This window comes from Taeniopygia guttata, chromosome Z (assembly GCF_048771995.1).
Source record: "Taeniopygia guttata chromosome Z, bTaeGut7.mat, whole genome shotgun sequence".
NCBI lineage: Eukaryota > Metazoa > Chordata > Aves > Passeriformes > Estrildidae > Taeniopygia > Taeniopygia guttata.
The window spans coordinates 81,523,642-81,546,767 of NC_133063.1; the positions used below are offsets into that span (position 1 = coordinate 81,523,642).

The 23,126-nt window shown below is 43.4% G+C and overlaps 1 protein-coding gene across 4 annotated transcripts in view; it reads right to left on the minus strand.

Annotated features, from left to right (window-relative positions):
- Positions 1 to 23,126, minus strand: part of MSH3 (mutS homolog 3) — a 92,714-nt gene that overhangs the window by 31,230 nt on the left and 38,358 nt on the right. For all 4 annotated transcript variants that reach the window (XM_072921719.1, XM_072921718.1, XM_072921721.1 and 1 more), the window contains exons 11-14: positions 19,196 to 19,280; positions 18,528 to 18,637; positions 8,359 to 8,491; positions 33 to 220 (exon numbers count right to left, since the gene is read on the minus strand). In XM_072921719.1, the coding sequence (XP_072777820.1) occupies positions 33 to 220; positions 8,359 to 8,491; positions 18,528 to 18,637; positions 19,196 to 19,280 (516 nt within the window). The remainder of the gene's footprint in view (positions 1 to 32; positions 221 to 8,358; positions 8,492 to 18,527; positions 18,638 to 19,195; positions 19,281 to 23,126) is intronic.

A 23,126-nucleotide genomic window follows, 5' to 3' on the forward strand; every position in this document is an offset into this window, starting at 1 on the left:
CACAGAAGAATCACGTTGTTTTCTCTACTTACTTGGCTGCTTCTTCATTCAGGATCTTTAAATACTGCTTTACTGGGGAGAGAAGGTCTGGGATTTCCAACAGTGCATTTTTTAATAGAGGAGATCTCACATGGGACTGTATGACTGGGACAAAAGCTTGAATTTCCAAGTCCAGACGAGACAGAGTGCTGACTATCAAGAAGAACTCCTGGGTAGAGCACTGAGAAGGGAAGGAATGTCTGAATCATTACAACCAATTGCATTTTCACTAACAGGTTCATCGCTTTTTCAAAATGTGACAGAATGCAAATTAAATGCACGGACAGTAACAGAGCTGCAGCATCTTGCCCCACTGATCAGGGGGGTTAATTAACCACACCAATTGCCCCAACCCTTGTCCTCAGGATTTTGTCAAGAGCTGATCTCCAGTGCTCCTGCTGCTGGGGGCAGATGCGCACACAAAGGCAGGAAAAGGGGCAATAAGGTGCAAACAGCAAAAAAAGCAGGTGGGGGACTGTACAAATCACAAACGGGACGGGACTGCTGAGGAACGCGTCTCCAGCTGTTAATTTTTTAGCATCACTCTCATTCCATGGCTGTGACAATGGGAAGGTGCCAGCAGCTCACATCCCAGCAGCAGACCAAGAACTTAATGTTACAGCTTACTTTAAAAGCTTTTTGACCAGTCACACAAAACAAAAGCACACTGACACTAGTTCTATCCAACCACTGTAACACACGTGCCTTTGGTTAAAACAATGCTTGCTTATTTCCAATACAATACCTGCTTGTAAGCCTCAAGATACAATGCACAGAGCTCCATTATTAAGCTTAAAACTTCCTAATATCTCACCAGATATACTTTTTGCACCTTAGGGAGTTATTCTACCCAAGCATTAACACACAGACCATTGTTCTATTTGTCCTTTTTTTCTACTTGCATAATTTTTCTGCTGACAAATCTTACAGCTACTGCTGAGCTCTCATCGCCATCCTGCTGTCTCTGAGGCCTTTTGCAGCGTGCCAAAACGCTCTGATTTTAAGGAATCCCACAACTGTTATGTGTATATGGCATAATTCCTGCAGATAAAAATTGTCATATATATTTTATATATTTATTGATAAGAAAACCCCTGGTAAAAGATGTTTAAGTGCACAAGGCAGTGCGGGGGGGGGGGGGGGGATTGCATCACAGTGTGTCGAAACCACCTGGACAAGAGGAAGTAGAACTTCATTTACCAGCAAATGAACATGGCCAGCCCGGAGATGGATCACCCATCAAGGTGGTCCAAGGAATGATGAATACATGATAAATATCTGAATTTGAGATAGCCAGAGCCATCAGGGTGATACATCTCAATACCAAATTCCGCAATCACGGGTGTTCAGCTCTCTCTGACATGTACTTGCCACAGAGAAAATAACTCCACCTGAATACGTGCAGTCCAAAAAGGAAGAAAAGGGACTCTGCCTTGGGCAATAAGAACTGTACAAAAATCGCTGGACAGGGCAGTTGGTGTGGAGCACAGGGGACCCTCTGCTGCAGTGGGCAAACCTGTGTCTCACCCAACACCACCACCCGGGCTCGGCACTGACCTTTTTGATTGGATTGTGGCTTTCTTTTTTTCTCCTCCAAACTTATACTTGGATCATTTACTAAATTTTCCTTAATTAACAAACTGGAGCATTCATTTATAAAATCACCAAAAGCACCAGCTTTAAAGGAGAATCCCCTCTGCCTTTCTGTGCTACCTGTGGTGTGCTCCGAGCACTCTGCTGTTGGGTTCTGGATGCTCCCCAGTGCCAGCACACCTTGTCACCTTCAGCTGCTTTTCAGGAAGGGTTTTTTGGGCAGTCCCCACCCCTCCTGCACACTGCCAATCCCCCCAGCTGCCCCAGGAGCCCAGCAAGAGGCAGTGGTGGCCCTGCAGTGCTCCCTGCAGCGCTGGGTCTGCGCCTGTGCTGCACCTCAGCTGCACAGCACACGGAGACCCAGGGCTCCCAAACCTTGCCGAATTCAGTCACGCTCCCAGGACATCCCAGTCTCAGAGAGCTTGAAAAAGGTTGTCCATGAATAATTATGCTGGGGTTTTTTGGGGTTTTTTTTGGTTTTTTTTTTTTTTTTTTTTGTATTTTACTGATCTGTAGAAACATTCCTCCTTTAGCCTTCTGAAATTCTCCCATCAGTCAGCAGATAACTCTGAAAGAAAACCAGTTTATCTTCCTCACCTGAGGATGCAAGGAAGGCAATAGGATGTATAATATCCTTTGTTTGCCATATCCTTCTGTTCCAACTTTTTTTTTCTCTTCTACAACAGGAATGTAGAATTTAATTTCTGGACAGGACTGTATGGTGACCAGTACAACACTACTCACAGAAGAGGCAGTGAATCACTATTTCACAAAACACATCCACATTTTTATTTTGTCACCCTTTGTCTCTTAATTTCTTCCCAAAAGTAAATTTTTCTTCCTCTTCCTTCCCACACTCAAATGCAAGAACTAAGGCAATTCTCTCATTTATTACACAGCAGTTATTCCCAAGGAATGTCTGTACCCAAATGCAGAATCAAGTATTAGCCAAAATGCAATTTAACCACAGTTAGGAATTCAGGAGGACCACAGACACTGCACCCTGAATGTTCCTGGAAAACCTAAGCTCATCTATTTTACAGAACCACAGAGTTCTGTGGGACAGAGGACACACATTAGGAGGTTTCCCTGCAAATGCGCCAATTTTTCTGTTATTTTCTTTTTGCCTGTTCACAGGCACATACATTCCAAGGTACTGTGTGCTTCCCACTAACCCATAATGCAACAATGACCATCATGTAAAAGTGCTACCAGACAGCACAATTTCCCTTTCCGTTGAATTAATCCAAATATCTCTAGTTTTACTCTTTTGTATTACACTAACTGCACTGTTTCATTGCTGTTAACACCCTTCAAACATCTCTAAGCCTTCTGTTCTCCTTTAATGATCAATGTAACTAAAAAAAAAACAAAAAACAAATGGTCTTTTAGTCTTGCTTCATAAACAATCAATTTTTCTGCCCCATGAAAACTCTGGGTTTCCTCTGCACTTGCTGCAATTTATCATCATCTTTCTGATAATCTGGGACTTATTGCTTCTGTCTTACAACAAAATTAAACAAAATAATAAAGGAGTAAATATGTCAAACGTGTTTGAAGTCAAAGCACAGAGGAAAGGCCTGAAACTAAACACATGATAAATCCCAGCTTGGACTCCAAGTCAAATAAAACACTTTCTGACTGATTGCATCACCATCACCATCCTCACCCATGGGATGAGGGCTAAAATCCTGCCAGGTTTCTCCAGATGTGCCCAGGAGGTCCCTGGAGGCAGCAGGGCGATGCACAGGACAGGGGAATGAGCAAATGTGCACACCCAGAAATGCATCAGCTGCACAGGGGAGCTCATCAGGGTGGGGGGTTAATTTTTTAAAGAAGGAAATAAAGGGCCCTGATCAGTACATGACCTGTAGGAGTGGGGGAAAGGAGATGTTGGTGGGCACAGGTGAGAACACCTGGCTGAGGTGTTTGCAACGAGGCTGCTGAGGCTGCTGAAGCTCAGGTCTCACGAAGAGGAGAAAGCTGCACCTCAGGGCACCTAAAACAACTCTTGAAGTTATGAGGTTTGTCAGAAGATGGTTCATAAGCACTCCTAAATCAGAGGGCCAACAGGACACTGTAAAACTCACCTGATGAGTTAAAACCCGTTTGATCCTGTGACTACAAACCTTTGGAGAGAGGGAATTCACCGTGTTTTACTGCAAACAGCCTTGTTAAACAGGTGTCACCCCAAGAACAGGGTGAGCATGGCTCTTTTGTGCTTATTCAGTGTTCCTGTTCCCCCTCGCTCCACGTTAGTAACACTGCAGGACTTTGCATGTAAAATTTAACGTCTCCACTGCAGAAATAATTTACTAAGCAAACAGATAACTTGGAACAGACACATTCAAATAACTCTGAAGATCTGGGCTCCATTACAGCAGGACTGATTCCATTCAAATCCCAGGTAACCCCACAAAGATACACACTGTGTCATAGATAGAGGCTTTTAAAATCCAGTAAGAATTGTTTACACAAAGCAGGATTACCAGTCTTGCATTCACAGAAGATTCTCACAAGCTGATCCAATGCTATTTTTGAAGTCTGCTTTTGAGATGACACCAATGATAGCCATGACTTCTCTGGCACTGGAGAAATAACCTCAGAGCTGACAGCGATGCCAAACAATAGTTTCAACCAGAAGTTTATCAAACTGTCCTGCAAATGGATGCAGGGAAGATCACAGAGATCTAACACCCTCTCAGCAACACTGACAGCAATTCAGCCCTGTTTGAATTACTGAAATTGTTTCCAACAGAGACCAACAGCCACCAACCCCTTTTAACTGCAAGTTAAAAGAATTTCAAATTAAAAGAAAATATGGGTGTCTAAATGCAATACACATTTATCACTCCGTTCAAATTGTAATGCTTACCTTTATCTCTTTAGCATAGGGAGCAGACTTTGGTATGGGAAAAATGAGGTATTTAATTTTAAGAATATTAAGTCCCCTTGTTATGACTTTATATAAATCAGCTGAACGGGGAACAGTTTGCTCAAATCAGCATTTATCATTGCAAACCTAAAAATATCTGTGATGCAGTGTCTTTAAAAGATTAAAAGTGTAGTATAAGCAAGATGTGCATGATATTACCATAGCAGGAAAAAAAAAAGTAAAATATACAAGGTATATGTAAGCTGAAGTCAAAGGATTCTCGTACGGGGAAAGTGTATTTAAAATGTATTTACTATTCTACAAAAACAGTAACTAATTTCTTGGGCATATGTAACAGGTATTCATTCCACACAAGAAAAAAACAACCAAAAAACAAACCATAACATTTTTCTCTGAATCTTCTGAAACTCACACCCTCTTCAATGGAATGTCAAATGCCCCTTCCAGGGAAGGGTGTATTTTCAGCACCACTGAACAACTTTAACACTTGGCACCCAGCTGAGCTGCACCCTTGTCCTCTGAGGAGCCTGACTGTGCCCCAAAAATTGTGAAATATTCACAGGAAAGGGGAAGGCAGCACCTGCCTGCTCTGTTCTGAGCAGCCTGACAGGGGCAGGAACCTTCAGAGCCTGCCCCAGAACTGAACAGGTTTTCCCAGGGGCAGAACAAACTGAAAGGATGCTTTATACACGTGGTGGTAAGGTTTGAATATTGCTCTCCCTCCTTAGGGAAACAGCTCCCCTTTAATCTATTTTGTACATCTAATGGCTAATTGTTATGATAATTCCTTTGGTGACCGAGCTTTAGTCAAAAAATAATGTTTACTGAGCGAAGGGTACAAATAAGATAAACATTTATGGGTTGAGCCTGTGTAAATATTTATCTTCTGAAGCACACTGAAAACACAGGCACGAAAACAGCAAGAAACATCAGGTTGGCCCTGCAGGATGCATTTCCAAAAGTACAAATGGTATGTTTACCCGGTACTGGCTGTAAAACCTGCTCAAACATCGGTCACTGACCCTCTTTTGCCACACTCCAACAAGACAAGGATGAACAGGCTTCACTTTAAATGAGGCAAAAAAAGTAGGGTCAAGAAATGCCTGTGGTGCAAACTGTGCTGGGTGATTTGGTGATTCTCCTCCGAGCTCCACCTCTGCCACCAAGGCCAGGTTCTGCACCAGCTCCAGGCACTACTCAGACAAAACTCAGTAAAATTCCCTGTTTCTCAGATTCCTCTGCAGCCTGCCTCTGAGTGCTACCCAGAAGTGTTCACACATTTCATCTCCAGCCACCCTTCTTCTCCCACAGAGAGGAGTGAGGCCCCTCTGCAGTTGGGAGCATTTTCTGGCGAGGGGTCAAGTGCTGGACCTGCAGGAACTGAGAGCACCAGCCAGTCCTTGTGGAGTAATTCCTCTAATTCCTCTCTCCACAGCAACTGCAGCACTGCTTTTGCCTCCTAAACCACTCCCTCAGTCCTTTTCCAGGCTGGGACAAAGTCACAGCTGAACTGTGAGGTAACACCTAACTCCCACTGTCAAAATACTGTTCTAGTTCCAGAGTGGTTGTACCTGGGGTAAATCAGATACAGGTCTTGGTGGTTTGAGGCGATGGGAACTTGTGAAGAGCCAGGTTAGCAATTCCCTGCTTGAATTATGCTATCAGATGCGACTTACTAGCAGGTTTTCAAAAAAAAAAAAAAAAAAAAAAAAAGAGTCATTCAGACCAGGAAAACAAACAGACAAGAGTTCCCATCAGAATGCTTTGTTTGCCTTGCAGACCATCGTGCTGCCTTCCTTTCCTTCTGTCTTCTCCAGAGGTTACTGGTGCACAGGGCTCTGCACAATACAGTTTCTGCAGTGGCTGACCTGAATATAAAAAACATTCCAAGGATTGTTTAAAATGACTGAGACACCCCAGCCATCTCTGTACACTTCAGAGTCTCCTTGCACAGCACACCTCCTCAAATAATGCCTTCACTGAAGTGTGAAGGGCCTGGAGGATGAAATGCTTGTCACATTCACCTACTTTTCCTGTAGCTGACACTGAACTAACAAGCACTCTCCTTCAGTGAAGCCATCAGAGTGTTCCACTCAGAGTCCTGGATCCCTTAAGGGAATGAAATGGCACTGAACTTCACTCTGAACATGTGGGAGATGGAATTAACAGAGCTGGAAGGGGTTCTGTAGTAGGAACTGAAATGGCAGCGCTCACTGTGGGGAGGGAACTCAAAAAAACCCATGAAACCCAGTTACTCCATGCTCTTGGATATGTATCTGCTCTGCTGGCACCTCTCTTCACTGCATGTTCACCATCTATGCTTCAGAACCAGGTTCCCAGAGTTTGATTTTGATTCTTCACTGGAAACAGACCACGTCTCTCAGGTTCATTGCCTTCTCCTCAAAGTCCTACATGCCCACAGGGATCACTCAGTGCTTCAGGTCCTCCCCAGAGTGCTCTGCACAGCCCAGGCTTTTAGCTTTTACCAGGGGAAGCAAATCCTTCACATCAGAAGTGTGTGCTTAGAGCTTTCCCCCCTCGTTTACCCTTTTTAGGGAGTCTGCTGGAGCATTTCTCCTCTCCTGCAGCGTCTTTCCAACATCTGACTCACTAAACACATCTTCATGCTGCAGTGGCTGCTGTTCAGACAATCTGCATTGTCACCTCGTCTCAAAGACCACATGAAAATCCAGAATCTCTGCACAGCTCCACCCAAAAGTGAGCCTACAGCTGGGAAAGGCAAGCAGCTCCACAGCAGGGAGGGACATCTGAAGAAATAAGTACACACAGAAAATAAAGCAAAGCCAAACAAACCAAGGAAAAAACCCACAGGGCAGCAGCAGAGCAGTTCCAGAATATTGTGGAAAGCAGATATATTCCTAGAAACCTGTGTATGAAACTGAAATGAGTTAAACTTAAATAAGAAGTTAATTATCTAATTCCTGGGTAGTTGTTTGGACAAAGAAACCAAACAATTTTATCATGTGAATATGGTACACTTTAGAGGATGGGCAAAGTGGTGCACACTCCCTCTTTTCACAGCCTTCCTTATGGCTGGACCTATCCCTTCCCTGAAACACACAAGCCCTTCCAAGAGCCAAACACTGCAGGGCTTTAAAAATTGTACAATAACTGGGTTTCAGATTTCCAGAGACAGGAAATGGTTATGCTGTACCATCCAAAAAACTTCAACTTTGCTCTCATTCTACCCATCTATTCCTTTATCTAAAAAAAACCTGTCAAAACAAGGTAGAGCAGTAGAGCAGTGAAACAAAAGGACATGAAGTACTCCACAGGTGCCATTGGCACATCAGTCTGCTTCAACTAAGAATTGTCAGTGCCCCATCTCTCATAAGCAGTTCTTGTTAGAATGTGGACCTGAGGTCCAAACTAGAGAATTTATAAGCAAACCAACATTCATTTGCAAACAGCTAGCAGCAGCCAAGTGGTTCCACTTGCACGTGTGATTTTAGATGAGCATATGGAATGCAAAGCTTTGGTTCAAAGGCAAATAACAATTGGACAAAAGGGCCTATCTGCACCATCCCACCCCCTGAATCCAGACACAAAATCATGAGTGCTGCACATGTTTGCCTCTTAGCACCAGCATGTGCTTTAGAACCCTACCCAGACATTTCTGTCACTCATCACTGACCACAGAGCAAGATTTCACCACATCTGGTTTCTATAAACCCACAGCCCTTTAAGATGCCAGCCTCAGTTCTGCTAAGCAGAAAACATTGTAAAAAAAGCATGCAAAACCAAAGGAGCACACTAAGACAGAATGATGCTGTTTCAAAAACAATAAATTAGTGTAATGATGGGTGTACCTTCTTGTGGAAAACACTGCAGAGGCCTCTCTCCAAATCTGGCAGCTTACAAAGAAGATTTTGAATCTGACCAAACACGCTGGATTCTGACAGCAGAATTTCAGACACAGCATCAAGACGGGCATTTATTTCACTGCAAAAGAAGAACAATATTTAAACCTTGTGTTTCTCTGAGGGGAAGGGGAAGGCAGTGAACCTCTTCCTCTGGTTTGCTTTGGGTTGATTTGCTTTATTCTTCGACTAATGCCACATCCTCATGAGTAGGCTAGCAGAAGAACTGAGGAATGCAGAGAATCTTGGGATTTCATTCCAAATGCAAGCCAGATCCTGGACATGAGCTCATTCTCCCGTCTGTACTCACAAGACAGTGCCCAATTCTGCACTTGCTCCTGATGTTAGGAACAACGAACTCCGAGGATTCCACCCCAAATGTGTGCCTGGAGGATGGGCAGAGGGTTTGGAGCTCACACCTGCACCCCACGTACCACACTCCACCCCAGCAGGTTGCAGACACCCGTTACCATTTTGTCCCCCTGTTGTATCCTGACCAGTGATTGGTAATTACCTGGATCAGCACTGTGTTGGCTTTTCTACCTTTTTTTTTTTTTTTGCTAAAACCTGTAACATTTATCTCCCTATTTCAGGACTGAAGTCACGGAAACATCCTCCTGAAGTGAGGAAACACTTCTTTTAATGAGAAGAGGCGATTCCATAGCACTCAGCAGGTTCCTTACAATTATTTTCTTAAAAGAAAAGGGCTGCAGAAATGGACAACAACCACCACGTTTCACCCAAGTTTTTACAGAGTTTCTTTCCAACATATCCACGGACTGGCTGCAGATTGCAAAGGTAACTCCACTTCTGCTTTCCATGCAAGCAAATTGCCTTCCTGCTGCTTCCCAGGGAAGCACTGAGCGTGGGGGTCACTGGGTGTACCCAAACCCATCCACCCAGGCAGTTCAAGGAGAAATCAGTCCTTTGATGCAGACACTCCACATCCCAGACAACTGCGTGCAAAAGCAGCCCAGCCCTGTTCTCAGGGACCAGTGAGATGCTCAGAGCTCAGCCAGCCCAGAGGGATGGGAACTAAGGATGCAATCCAAATTTAAGATTTTTGTAAGATTGCCTGCCTTGCCCGTGGCTTCTGCTGCAGAGGTTTCAGGCCAGTTGCCAGTGTGGCTGCTCATAAATAGTGTCCAGGAGGAAATCAAAGAAATCAGGCTGCAGACATTACAACAGTGCAGCAGTCAGAGGCCTCTGGCCCCTGAAGACAGCTGAGTCTGAATCCTTGAAATTTTATTGCACCTCCTGTGAAAAGGGAAATCATGGCTGTACTCGAAACCCTGGAATGCTTCTCCTCCACGTGAGAGAGTACTGAGCTGTTAAATCAGACAAATATGCACCTTAAAGAAGATAAAAACCTTCATTTTTCATTATTTAAAAGCACTGTAAGCAGCAGAACTCCGTTACTTAATTTAAACAGAACTATTACTATGTGGCTAACTGGCAACTGGCAGTAATACGTAAAATAGGTGCAGATATTTGAAAAACTCCTCCCTGCAAAGCTTAATCTGCACTTTAATCATCCTCACATATGGCTGTGTTACCAGAGCTCCAGTAATCTAGAACTAAGCGTCCATACAGTTTTTCTGCTTTAATCCCACAAATAAGAAAGGGCCAGGAAAATGGCATTCAGTACCAGATGACCCGTTTTTTTCCACCTGTAAAGAAAACCGAGTGGGATTCCTATTTCAAAATTCAGAAAGTACAGCAAAGAATTGTCTAAAACACCATATACCCATCAGGAAGGAAGGACTGGGGTGAGATACCATAAAAAGACATGATGAATTTCAACGTATGTTTTTAAACATCAAATATTTAGATATTTAATATATAAATATTTAAAGTAACAAACATTTTACTGAATGCCAATGTATAAATATATGTATTGCACTGATCAGTTGCTAAGCCATCTCTGAAGGAATTTGTCCTGCTCTGTGCAGTTTGGGGCAGCCAATCTCTGCATGGTCTGGAAAAGAATTCCACCACCAGAAAACCTGGGTCTAACTTTATGCAAAGAAACTCAACAGCCAGCTAAACTGGCTACTACTTCATGCTGCATTTAGGTGCAATATTAGCCTGTCCTTTCTCATCTGTATAAACCATGACAGCAATCTGAGCTTTATCCAATTTTCCAAGCAATCTTCTGTGGAATAATGTAACATAATTCAGTTGACTAAAAGCAATACTCTTACTTCTGCCATACCCTCCCATCTAAGAATAGCATCATTAATACAATACTAAAATCACTTTTCAGTGTATTTAAACATAACAAAATCTAACTGCAGAATTGTTATTGCAGTCATTTAAAAGAACTACTTGAAGTGAAATAATGAGATACTCCCCTGCATTATTCTGCTGCCAAATAGTGAACAATACAGAAAATTAGAAAACGCGAAGAAGATGTTTGAATCCCAAACTAAAAATTATTTTGACAAAGCAGAAGGCTGCAGACACAAAAGCACTGCACTGAATTAACATCTGAGCAGCCTAAACAGGATTGCTGGCTGCTGGTGTGGCAACAGAGATCTGCTGGTCTCTCCTGCAGCAAAAAAAACCCAACATTTTTAGATGTGATAACATATCTTTACATTCAAAGCCGAGTGAAAGTGGTAACATAACTGCTATACAAGAACTAAGGACATTTTCATTCATGTAAGGTATTATTATTTAAATACAAGGTAAAGGAATGTAAGTTTATCAGAAATCTCTTAACTTATGCTAAATGCACACAGTATGGATTTATTCATCATGCTAAGGACACAACTCAAGAATGGTGTATACAGTTAAGATTTTTTTATTAAATCCATTCTAGGACAACAGTGCTGTGCAGACCTGTCACTCACAGGAATTCAACCCCTTAAAAAAACATAATTAAGGGTATGACACAACAAACACTGCTTCCCACGGACTACGGTATCTAGATCAAAGCCTCCTAACTGCAGCATTGTAAAGAATGAAAATGTATCATTTAAATTACTAATTTATGTATTATGGGGCTTTTTCTGACCTCCCCTCAGACCACAGCTGACTAGAAGACTAGAAGACTTTGGATGAGCTGATTAATGCTAAATGGTACAGAGTGTCCCCTGCTTTAGACCACTCCTTTCCACAACAGGCTATTAATGCCTCCAAAGCCCACAGCCCCGGTAGAATTACCATCTTGCAGTCCATAAACTCAGGATGTCCTTCACAGGACAAGCAGATAAAGCCCTGGGGACCAGGGGGATGAAGTCTGGCACTGACTTTCCCTCAAGGCTGGGATGTCACCCTTACCTCTGCCTTTTCACCTCAATGCTGGCTGAGCTAGAAGCTGTCTCAGTTATGGGATGAATTTGTTAAATTTTGGTGTGACCGCTGGAATTTTATCCATTAGCACCAATGAAACAGCACAAACAAGAGTATTTATATCATAAATAGTGCAGTGAAATTTAAGTGAAACCTAAAAATATTAAGCATCCTTCTGGAGCTGTTCACTTGTTTTTTACATATTTTACTCCCAAAACTCCTGCTGCCTCATGCCTCTCCAGAGAGGTCCAACAGGAGAGGACAATCTCCCTGAATGGATCTCAAATACTGAGCAGCAGTGCACAAGCACCCTAAGCTTTAGCTTCACATCTGTTAAAAGAACGTCCAAAAAATGCAAATGGCAATCAAACACTTTTCTTTATGCTCATATACAACGTATTTCAGCTATTTGTGCCTAAAAAGGGAACAATTAGCTACTTTAGCCAACATGAATGAATGCCTGATTGCTCCATTTATAAGGAATTAGACACAGCAAAGGGACCAAAACATAGCTAAGCAAAAATGAATCAATACATGTGATGATGCTGCAATCTTTTTCTTTCCTACAACAATTTTGAGATCTCAGGCATATGCTGTAACCTGCATTTGTGCATTTTATACTGGCACTGATTCTATAAAATTGTTATTCTTAGGAGGAAAATTTAGCTCTGCTGTAGGATCAGTGGATTATATTCAGAAATTACTGCTGGGGAAAAAAAATCTTCTAGTCCTGCTCTGGATGAAGATGGCATCAAATAGGAACCAGTTTAAGTCCAAAATAAGATGGGACAAGGACATTTCGACAGTTTGTTTTACCACCCTCATATTTTAATTTTGAGCCAAGGACAAAGTCAAACTTGAAAGACTTTCCTTTAGAATTATACTTTGTGTATAGAAGTATAAATAAAGCAGCACTCCATACATTCAAAGTGAGAAAATGTAGAACAAGACATTATTTTATATTAGAAAAGCCATGTCATTGCCAATCTCACTGTAAAGGGACCCTCTTCTTCCCAGTTCTCCAGTAGATATCCTCCAAGCAAGTCATGTTGCATTAGTAATGCTAATTTACACTTCCTCTCCTTCAGGAGAAGATAAGGAACTGTCTGTAGTCCTGAACTGTGCAGCTCTGAATTTGCTACTTTGCCAGTCATTCTAAGCTCCTGTGGACAAAGCATATTCAGACAAACAGTAATTATCAATACCATCCCACAAGGCTTTAATATTATAAAAGCATCATCTCGTCCAGAACTGGAAGAAAAAGGGGACAAAGTATACTGGAATCCCAGGGAAAAAGTGGAATTACAATTTTTGAGAGGTGATTAAAAACTTGGTTTCTCTGAAGCACAAAGCAAATTTTGACATGTTTTTGGCAACTGTCTAAACAGATACAATTTTCTCCTTTCTTGAGGTTTAAACATCAGCTTTAACTAAAAAAGGATCAGGTTATCTTGGCTACAAATAAATGCAGGCACGTCATACGTAACACTAAAAATCTAAGACAAAAGAATATTAAATAAATACAATCCAGGCACTTGTGGGTCATTCAATCTGTTTAAACTACTTCAAACACTAAAACCCTCAAAAACTTGCAGAGAGCACACCAAAGAGAGAGATTACTGTGCAAACCAGTATATTCGTATCACACAGCCTTCCAGTTTATCTCACACACATCCCTAAGCTTTTTAAATGTTGCATTAGAAATTCTGCTAACTCAAAGGAAGCACTTTTGCAGCCAGGTTCTCCCCAGTTCCAGAGCACGGTCTCTTCCTCCTCCCTGGCTGTGCCACCAGAAATCACTTCTGAAAAAGTGATGAACTTTCTGAAAAAGCTGAACTTTTGAGAAGTTCAGCTCCAGCCAGCTTTGACAAAGCTGCGTGTTTGATATACCCAAAAAGCAGATTTCCTAGGAACTGTGCAAGAATCAACAGCTGAGCAAGGCACAGACACAAATTAATGCCCAGCCAGGGAAAGGAGGCAGTGTTAATTTGCCTGTTTGTGCTGCAGAAGGGCAATCAGCACTCCTGTCACCTGGGAAGAGAAAGGCAAAGGAGAGTCTGGAAGGGAGGAGGGAGGCAATATTAACCATGGGTAACACAGAGGCAGGGAAGGACACATTCTGCAGAGGTGAGGTCATGTGCAGGGCTGTGTCTATGTGGGACAACATCCAAAATAAACAACAAAACAAGAGATTAAAACCAGAGCCAGGTTTGCTCAGCCAGGTCCATGTGAACCTTATCTTTCTCCTCCTCATGTAGGGACTGAAGAAGCACTGGCTTTTGACATCAGCCTCAAGGGTTCTGAGATCTATTTCCCATTAGGAAAGAAATTATTTGTAACTGCTGCACTGTGATAATTCACTTGTGGGGAATTTTGGAAGGAATTCGAGATGGGATCTTTGAATTGCTTTTGATAATGGGATTTATTTTTCTTATCTTTTACATGGGCAGGAAGGGTGAGTTCAGATCACATCTCCACTGCATGGCTCAGGTCACAAGACCTCTAGTTACAAGACCTTTTAAGGAGTTATTGACCAATAAAACAGTGCTAACAAGGATATTTATGTTTTTGATCCAACCCTTAAATATTTCACCTTATGGACTCATGCTACAGTGTGAGCTTTCTTAGCCAATTGTGTTATGACACACAAACGTACAGCACTGCAGTCTAAACTTCTTGTTTATCTTTGTAACTACTTTTATTTTTTCTATATCTTAAACTATAAAACTCTAACCTTCCCTGTACTTAGTTTAATGTGTCTCTGCTTTAAACCATAAATCCACATGCTCCCTTCCAGCACCTGAGTTTGGAAACCTTTTCCAAGGCCTGAGATCAAACCCTGTGTTTAATTCTAAGCTTTGGCTCACAGGCCCAAAGTTCTGAGAGTTCCCTGCATTTCAGATTCCTCACCCCTGGATGCTGAGAGCTGTCCTGAGCCCCTGGGCTGCCCTGCTGCCTTTCCTGATGGGCCTGAGAGAGGCCAGCAGCCTTCCCTCACCCACAAATGCTCCAGGCCATCATCTCCTCCTCTTCCACTCCACTTAAAGACACCAGGTGAGAAAGGCACGCGATGGAACTTGGATTTCAGAGGTAAGACACTTCTATAACCCACAAACACCAAACTTCTGCAGAAAAAACAGCCTTCCTCATTCCTCCTAAAAAGCTCAGTTGCTAGAGACTGATAGAGGCTTATCTCATTATCTCTGTGTTCCCAGGTGAGTAAGGCAGGACACTACACGCGTCTTGGTTAAACTTTCTTCTGCCATTTCTTTTTCTCCCAAATGTACACATCTTGTCTCTACATGTATTGCATCACTGATGATTTAAAGAGCATCTTCAGGTTTGCCCAAATGAGTCTGTACACATTCCATCTTTATTCACCCTAATGTATGGTTTCTTCACAGGAAATTTAGTCATCATCCCAAGTGATTTTCAACTCTAAGGCATAAAGCAGTAATTACACCCTCTCACTTCTTGATACACCTACTCACTGACTGGAAAAGATGCAGTACAGAAGCCTTACTTCCTCTGAGAATGTCACTCCAGGAGGCACAGGTGACTTGCAATTATGGAATGTTCTCTGAGTGCATTTGTGTGCATTACTGGGAACAATATTGCCAATTAGATGCCTGATGCACTATGTAAAATTACAACTTGAGAGTCAGAAAGGGACAAGTACACAGAGCAAAATGGCTTCTTTAGCTTCAAGTAGTACTGCAGAGCACCATCACCTCCAGCCACAGCACCCTGAAAATGCCCAGCTTCACTCTCCAGGGCAGGAAGGAGCAGAGGGGCAAGAGGAGGAATTAAAGCCTGTGAAGCTGGTTCTGCACTGAGACAAGGGAGGATGTAAAATAAATACATTGGTTAGAAAGAGACCTGAAGTGATGGGAAACAGATTCTGCCTGCTGTGCTGGGTAGGAGGAAGAGCTGCATTTCCCTGAGGAGCAGTGCCTGAGCTGCTGCCCACGGGCGTGGTCACTGCAGTGGTCACTCGCCGTGGTCACTCGCTGCGGTCACTCGCTGTGTCACTCGCTGTGGTCACTCGCCATGGTCACTCACTGTGGTCACTCGCTGCGGTCACTCGCTGTGTCACTCGCCGTGGTCACTCGCCGTGGTCACTCGCTGTGGTCACTCGCCGTGGTCACTCGCCATGGTCACTCACTGTGGTCACTCACTGTGGTCACTCGCTGTGGTCACTCGCTGCGGTCACTCGCTGTGGTCACTCGCCGTGGTCACTCGCCGTGGTCACTCGCCGTGGTCACTCGCTGTGGTTGGTCACTCGCCGTGGTCACTCGCTGTGGTCACTCGCCGTGGTCACTCTCTGTGGTCACTCGCCGTGGTCACTCGCCGCGGACACTCGCTGCGGTCACTCGCTGCGGTCACTCGCAGTGGTCACTCGCCGTGGTCACTCCCTGTGGTCACTCGCTGTGGTCACTCCCTGTGGTCACTCGCTGCGGTCACTCGCTGTGTCACTCGCTGTGGTCACTCGCTGCGGTCACTCGCTGCGGTCACTCGCTGCGGTCACTCGCTGTGGTCACTCGCTGTGGTCACTCGCTGCGGTCACTCGCTGTGGTCACTCGCTGCGGTCACTCGCTGTGGTCACTCGCTGCGGTCACTCGCTGCGGTCACTCGCTGCGGTCACTCGTTGCGGTCACTCGCTGCGGTCACTCGCTGTGGTCACTTGCTGTGGTCACTCGCCGTGGTCACTCGCTGTAGTCCCTCGCTGTGGTCATTCGCTGCGGTCACTCGCCGTGGTCACTCGCCGTGGTCACTCGCTGCGGCCACTCGCCGCGGTCACTCGCCGTGGTCACTCGCCGTGGTCACTCGCCGTGGTCACTCGATGCGGTCACTTGCCGTGGTCACTCGCCGTGGTCACTCGCCGTGGTCACTCGCTGTGGTCACTCGCCGTGGTCACTCCCTGTGGTCACTCGCTGCGGTCACTCGCCGCGGTCACTCGCCGTGGTCACTCGCCGTGGTCACTCGCCGTGGTCACTCGATGCGGTCACTTGCCGTGGTCACTCGCCGTGGTCACTCGCCGTGGTCACTCGCCGTGGTCACTCGCTGCGGTCACTCGCTGCGGTCACTCGCCGCGGTCACTCGCCGTGGTCACTCGCCGTGGTCACTCGCCGTGGTTGATCACACGCTGTGGTCACTCGCTGTGATCACTCGCTGCGGTCACTCGCTGTGGTCACTCGCCGTGGTCACTCGCTGTGGTCACTCGCCGCGGTCACTCGCTGTGGTCACTCTCTGCGGTCACTCGCTGCGGTCACTCGCTGCGGTCACTCGCCGTGGTCACTCGCTGTGTCACTCGCTGCGGTCAGTCGCTGCGGTCACTCGCTGCGGTCACTCCCTGTGGTCACTCGCTGTGGTCACTTGCTGCGGTCACTCACAGTGGTCACTCGCTGCGGTCACTCGCTGCGGTCACTCAGGCCAGCCCAGGGAGCAGCGGAGCCCCGTCCTGCCCAGGGCCATCCTCAGTGCTCTGGCTCCCTCCGCTGACAACTGCACACACAGACCCGGCAGGTCTCGAGGGCAGGGAGCGAAGTAAACTGATTTATTTACATTCATCCCCACAAAGCAGCCCCAAAATCCCACCTGAATGCTTTTCGGGACACAATGCCCTGAGTAGCTCCCATGCTGTTTAGGATGGTTACGTCAAAAGTCTTTGGAAGTGGGAAAGATACATGAAAGCTATTATTAGAAGAATTAAAAAAAAACAAAACAAAACCAAAAAACAAGGGGCCACTGAAATTAACTTATTAGAAAAAGGCTAATAAGTAAATTAAGCAGAAGTACAATGCTTTAACATACTACATTTGGTTAAGGAAAAAAGATTGCTTCTGAAGTAACAATAAATTACCAGAAACAGCAAGATGCTAAAACACTGGTACATCTCACTATTTAAACCTGTCAAAAAGTAATGAACATTAAAACTGTTTAATTTATTTTCAACAGTGAAACAGGGGGAAAATACAAAGTTATTATAAAGTTATTATAAAAATACAAAGTTATAATACAAAGTTACAAAGGTAACAAAGTTAAAAGATCTCATGTACGCTAAACTGAAGGGAACAGAGTGACAACTTCACTGAACTCTACACTGACAATGCTCAGGAAACACATATCCAAATGAATGGATCCAAAAACTCAAACTGTGGGCAGATGCAGCCCAAGGACTCAACACTGCTATTTACTACACATACAACCACAACACTCTAATCCACTCTGCCAAGAGAAATCAGAAAGGATGGAGTCCATTTCAAAACTGAGACAAGTGAAAAACAGCATAACACTGCTACAAAACACAGCATTTCTAAAGCACTGCTAAATCAAGCACGGGTCAAAATACTGGAGTGGCCAAATAATCATCACCTCTCTGGATTAATGAAAAGGAACCCCCTCCTGTGCAATACGTTGTACACAGGGATAACAAAAGCATCCACAGCTACTTTAGATGAAATTAAACACATTAGGGATGTAAATACTTGTGAAGCAAGGAAGCTATCCAACATTAACTGGCAAGTTTAGAACAAAACAACCTCCAATCCGAGCTTATCCTCATCCATTGTTTGAAAAGGGATACAGAATTAGAATGGTGCCCACTCTGATTTCTGCAGAGGGATTTCTAACTTGGTCCAAACACACTATTTATCTGAGACCAAAGGAGTTTAACTCCTTTAGACCTAAATTTAACACACATCACTGCTGTTGTGTCATTTGCTGTGCAGACTCTGCTGTGGATCTCAGGTGCTCAGGATAAACAAACTCCCTGGGCACACTCAGCACCACAACTAGAAAACAGAGGGTTAGCCACTCACCTCAGTTTCAGGAGGGGCTGGGTCACCCATTTCTTCAACCTTCGACGTCCAAACGAAGTTTTAGTGTGGTCCAAGACCCAGAGCAGGCTTCCTTTTGTTTTCATGTCAGTCTGAAATAACGAAAATAACCTAATTTTTATCTGAGCAGTCAGTTTTCCAGTGAAAGGGTCTTCATATTATTCAAAACATTGCGTTTGGGCTTTAAGATATGGCAACTGTACATTCATTATCTATTTCCTTCATCAACAATGCCTTACATGAAGAACCTCCATTAATTATGCTTTTCCTTTAGCTAGAAAATGCTTCTTGGGAAATGACCAGGATAAATCAAACAGTTAAAATAAGTCTGTGCATAAAGCTCTGAGCAGGAGCACAAAAACAAGCCCTACTGCAGACATCACTCAACTGCAGTTGCTGAAGAAATTAAACTTCAGGAAAGTTCTTTGTTAGTCAAAGTGCAGCACAGTTCCTAACTCATACTAAAACCTAGTACAGATTAACTTCATTTATGCTTCTGAAAATGTTATCTCCCTTCAGCCTGATCCCATTTAAAATAATTTAAGACTTATGGGTCAGATTTGCAAACCTGATGAACTTCATTGGGAAAAGTACGTCAAACAGCCATTAAAATCTCAGCATTTATTTTAAAAAGTTACATTTGTCCTTACCTGATTCTGTAAAATTTCAAGATTTTTCATTGTTGTCCCATTAAGTGTCATGTATTCAGCTTCACTGGACAACTGTTTGAAATTGCTGGGGAGAGGAATTTCAGATGTTGTATCTTAAATTAGGGCATGGGCAGAACACTAAAACACTCTCAGGTTTCTCACATTAGAGAATTCAACAGCTTTGCAAATAAATCTTTAAAAGTCAAGTAAGAAATTAAAATCTCTTCAAATAAATAAAAGCACTGAACACTAGTGACTTCTTTTAACTTTCAGCTTGGGAAAATAAAATTACAGACCCTCTTCTCCATTTCCTACAATGACTCTGATGAAGCTCAGAACAAACTCCAGCCCTCCTGTTATCTAACCCTTTTCCTCTAAGTGGTTAATTTATTCAGTTTACAATTTAGCAATGACAGGACTAACACCTAATAATTCAAGAATGGAACAAATTTTTAACACAACTCATCATCAAAATGTTGTATCAAAATACATATTTCTTTTCATTACTACTGCAAATTTAAACAGCCTGCAAGTGCAATTATGTAGGAAAACAGAAACAGAGGAGATTGAAACCATTTTATTTTGTTTCAATATAAAATAACCATGACCACAATTACTGGACTTTTTGAGACTCCTTAGCAGAACTGGATGAGACCAACCCAAAGGTTGTGTTATTAGAATCACCTTTAATAAAATAATGGTATTAGCTGTGCAACCATATTAGGCCTGACCATCATTTCAGTCTCAGACATACACACAGCAGTCAGAACTGTGAAGTGCCATGTCCTCACTAAATGCTTCTGACAAATCAAGTCATGATTGTCTGGACTAATCATCCTGCTGACTGCCCTTTGCACAGAATCTAGGACACTCTTTGCTGTCCTAGACTAAGCAGAACCACTTGCTGGGCAAGATTTAAAGCAGTTTAACTTGACTTTTTTGACTCACAAGAAGTTTTCTAGTGCTTTCAATTTTAATGCCTCTGGAAAAGTACTTGAATGCTCTACCTTTTCCTGTTAAAACACACACACAGCTGCATTGCTACTGCACTAAAAGAAGAACACAAAGCACCAAAACTTTCAGAAATATGAAATATTCAGAGACTAATCTTATATATTTATGTCATATGCAGGTGCTTGGGCCTGCTACCAAATTTTTTCCAAAATAATGGGTCAAATTAGAAGTATTTTCCACAGATTTGTAAAAAAAGCAGATTCAACTGAGGGCCTTCAAGAAGTTTAATGACAGCTTGGAAGTACAGCTGACTCAGAACTGTACCCATAGTCATAATTATTCTGCTTTGTGTGCTATTTCAGAAACCAAGGAAGTTGACCAGCAAAAGAAAGCACTGGAGGCAAAACCAGCAACACTTTCCAAATTACACAACATTGTAAGCAACAAAACAATACTTCTTTTTATTATCCTCAGTCACAGCTGCTGATGCTGGCAAAGATTCATTAGGAATGATTTCTGCTTGGCTCCCATTCCCTGCATGAAACAACAAATCCCATCTTCTCCAAAAGCACCTTTCTGCATCCAGGACCAACTGCAGTTTCCCAGTTTGCCACTGTTCCAGCCTCTGCTCTCAAACCCAGCTGGGTGAGAGCCAAGCCCTTCCACCCCTCTCCAAAGCCAAGAGGATGCTCCTGGGGATCCCTGTCACACCAGAGCTTCAGGATGGTGGATTTCTCTGCTTCTGGTGCTGCCTGGTTTCGAGCACCTAGCACAGAACACACTCTGCTCACAGCAGGGCTGCTCAGGAGTGCCTGCAGACAACTCACTGCTCCACTGCACAGTGGATTTACCCTTCTTTCACAGTGTATTTACAGTTCTTTCAGATCAGACAAGCTGGAGTTGTTTTCACAGCATAAATTATGTGTGTCTTGCATTACCCAGGTGTTTTCTTTATCTGAGTTACTTCACCCTGCTATTAATTGTGGTAATTGAGAGTTTAGAGTACATGAGTAACAGCCAAGATCAACTGCAGGATATGCCCAACCAACAATTCCACATGTCACAGCACAGAACATGTTTTGCTTCCACCCACTCATCTTCCTTCAGTTTGGGATCAGAACTTGATAAAAATGCAAAAAAAAAACCAAAACACATTCTTTATAAGGCATTTAGAGACCAAATGGCAGGAGGAGGTTGTAGGTAACTATTAACTGAGGGCTGGTTTTGCAGCAAAGGTCTCGGCACAAGCCTTGTGCCGCTGCCAGCGACCTTCCAGAAATCTCTGGGGCAGGAGCACGAGGCCAAAACTCCTCCTGCAGGTGACACTGTGAGCCCAGCTTCCAAGCACAGTCCTGCAGCAGCCTGAGCACCCCAGCAGCACACAGCCCAAGCCGTGGAAACAGCTGGCAGGTCCACAACACAGCCTGGCAAGGCAGGGTCACATCATCTCTGGGCTCAGAGGAAGGCAAGCTCCCAGGAGCTTTAGGAATCTTACAGGGAACAGTCATGAAAATGAGGCTCCTGCCCATAAAGTTACTTTTTCAGAGCAGGACCACACGATGGTGAGTACGGAAAGGTTACTGTTCTGCTTCAGGACAGCAAAGCACATCCCCAGACCTCAGTTATTACGTGTGACTGGAGAAACTGGATCATCTGTGATATTTTTTCAGGACTTAAGGGGTTTATAAAAAAAAGTGAGAACAACTTTCTACACAGGCAGTTAGGACAAGGGGGAACAGCTTTAACCTAAGGTAGGAGAGATTTAGTTTCATGAAGGAATTGTTCCCTGTGGCTGCCCCTGGATCCCTGGCAGTGTCCAATGCCAGGCTGGACACTGGGGGATGGTGGAAGGTGTCCCTGCCATGGCACAGGAGAAACCTGAAAGTCATTTCTGATCCCAACCAGCCTGGCATTCTGTGATTTTACCTCTCGAAAAGCTTGCAGTGAATGGTGGTTTTAATGTGCTGTGTTCATTATTTCCTCCACAGGAGATAATACATATAATTTCATACTCAGTATCTCAGCCTAAGTGATTACATGCTATTTAGATCAGGAACTTTCAACTACTTTATTTTCCAAATCTCTAATGTTTCTGAGTGAAGCTGCAAGGCACCCTGAAAGCAACAGATTTTCTTTGCTCAATTACCTTTTACAGAGCTCCAGGCTCTATGTCTTTGACATCTCTAGCAGTGAATAAACTACTAAATGAACTTAGACAAGAAGAAATGCAGGAACCCCTAAAAGCTTTAAGAAATAAAACCAAGTCCCTTCATTTTTCAGAAGCACTAGTTTTCTTTAGGTTTCATCCCAAAGATATTTACCACAATCTGTGTAGCAAAGGATGTCAAGCCCAAGACTGTTTTGTATTTAATTAACCAGGTTTAAACTCGTTAGTGAGCATTTCCATGGGGCTAGAACTTCTGATATGAATCCTGTTTTGTTTTGTGTATGATTTCCTTCATTTCTTGAAGTTCATCCATCACTGTTCAAAACTTACAAACTACCATCTACAAAGTCTCTCTCCTCCATATCCAACATGCTGGAAAACACAGAAGTAAAATTAGAATACAACACAACACATTTCCTCAGCTATGCCAGTGATCATTTTTTCAAACAAAACCGGGTACTCAAATGTACTTAAAAATCGCTCATAGGTGTGTACTAACTTCTTGACAAAAGCCTTTAATAAAGGTCTCTCCATATGCAAAGGTATTATAACACACTGATTAACAAAAACTTGTACCATTCTATTAAATTCTATTATTAAATCTATTTTTACTTGCTGCTGGAACTCTAAATCAGCCTAGCCATAGCTTGGGCTCCTGCTGCAGCAGAAATCTTTATTTCTTTGTAATGTTTTGCCTTTTTTTTAGGATCTTACAAGTAGATTTAAAAGCTTCATTAAAATATTAGAGCAAAATCTGCTTCCCCCCACCACTGAGGATTCCTTGACTCACATGGTAACTCATGACTCTTC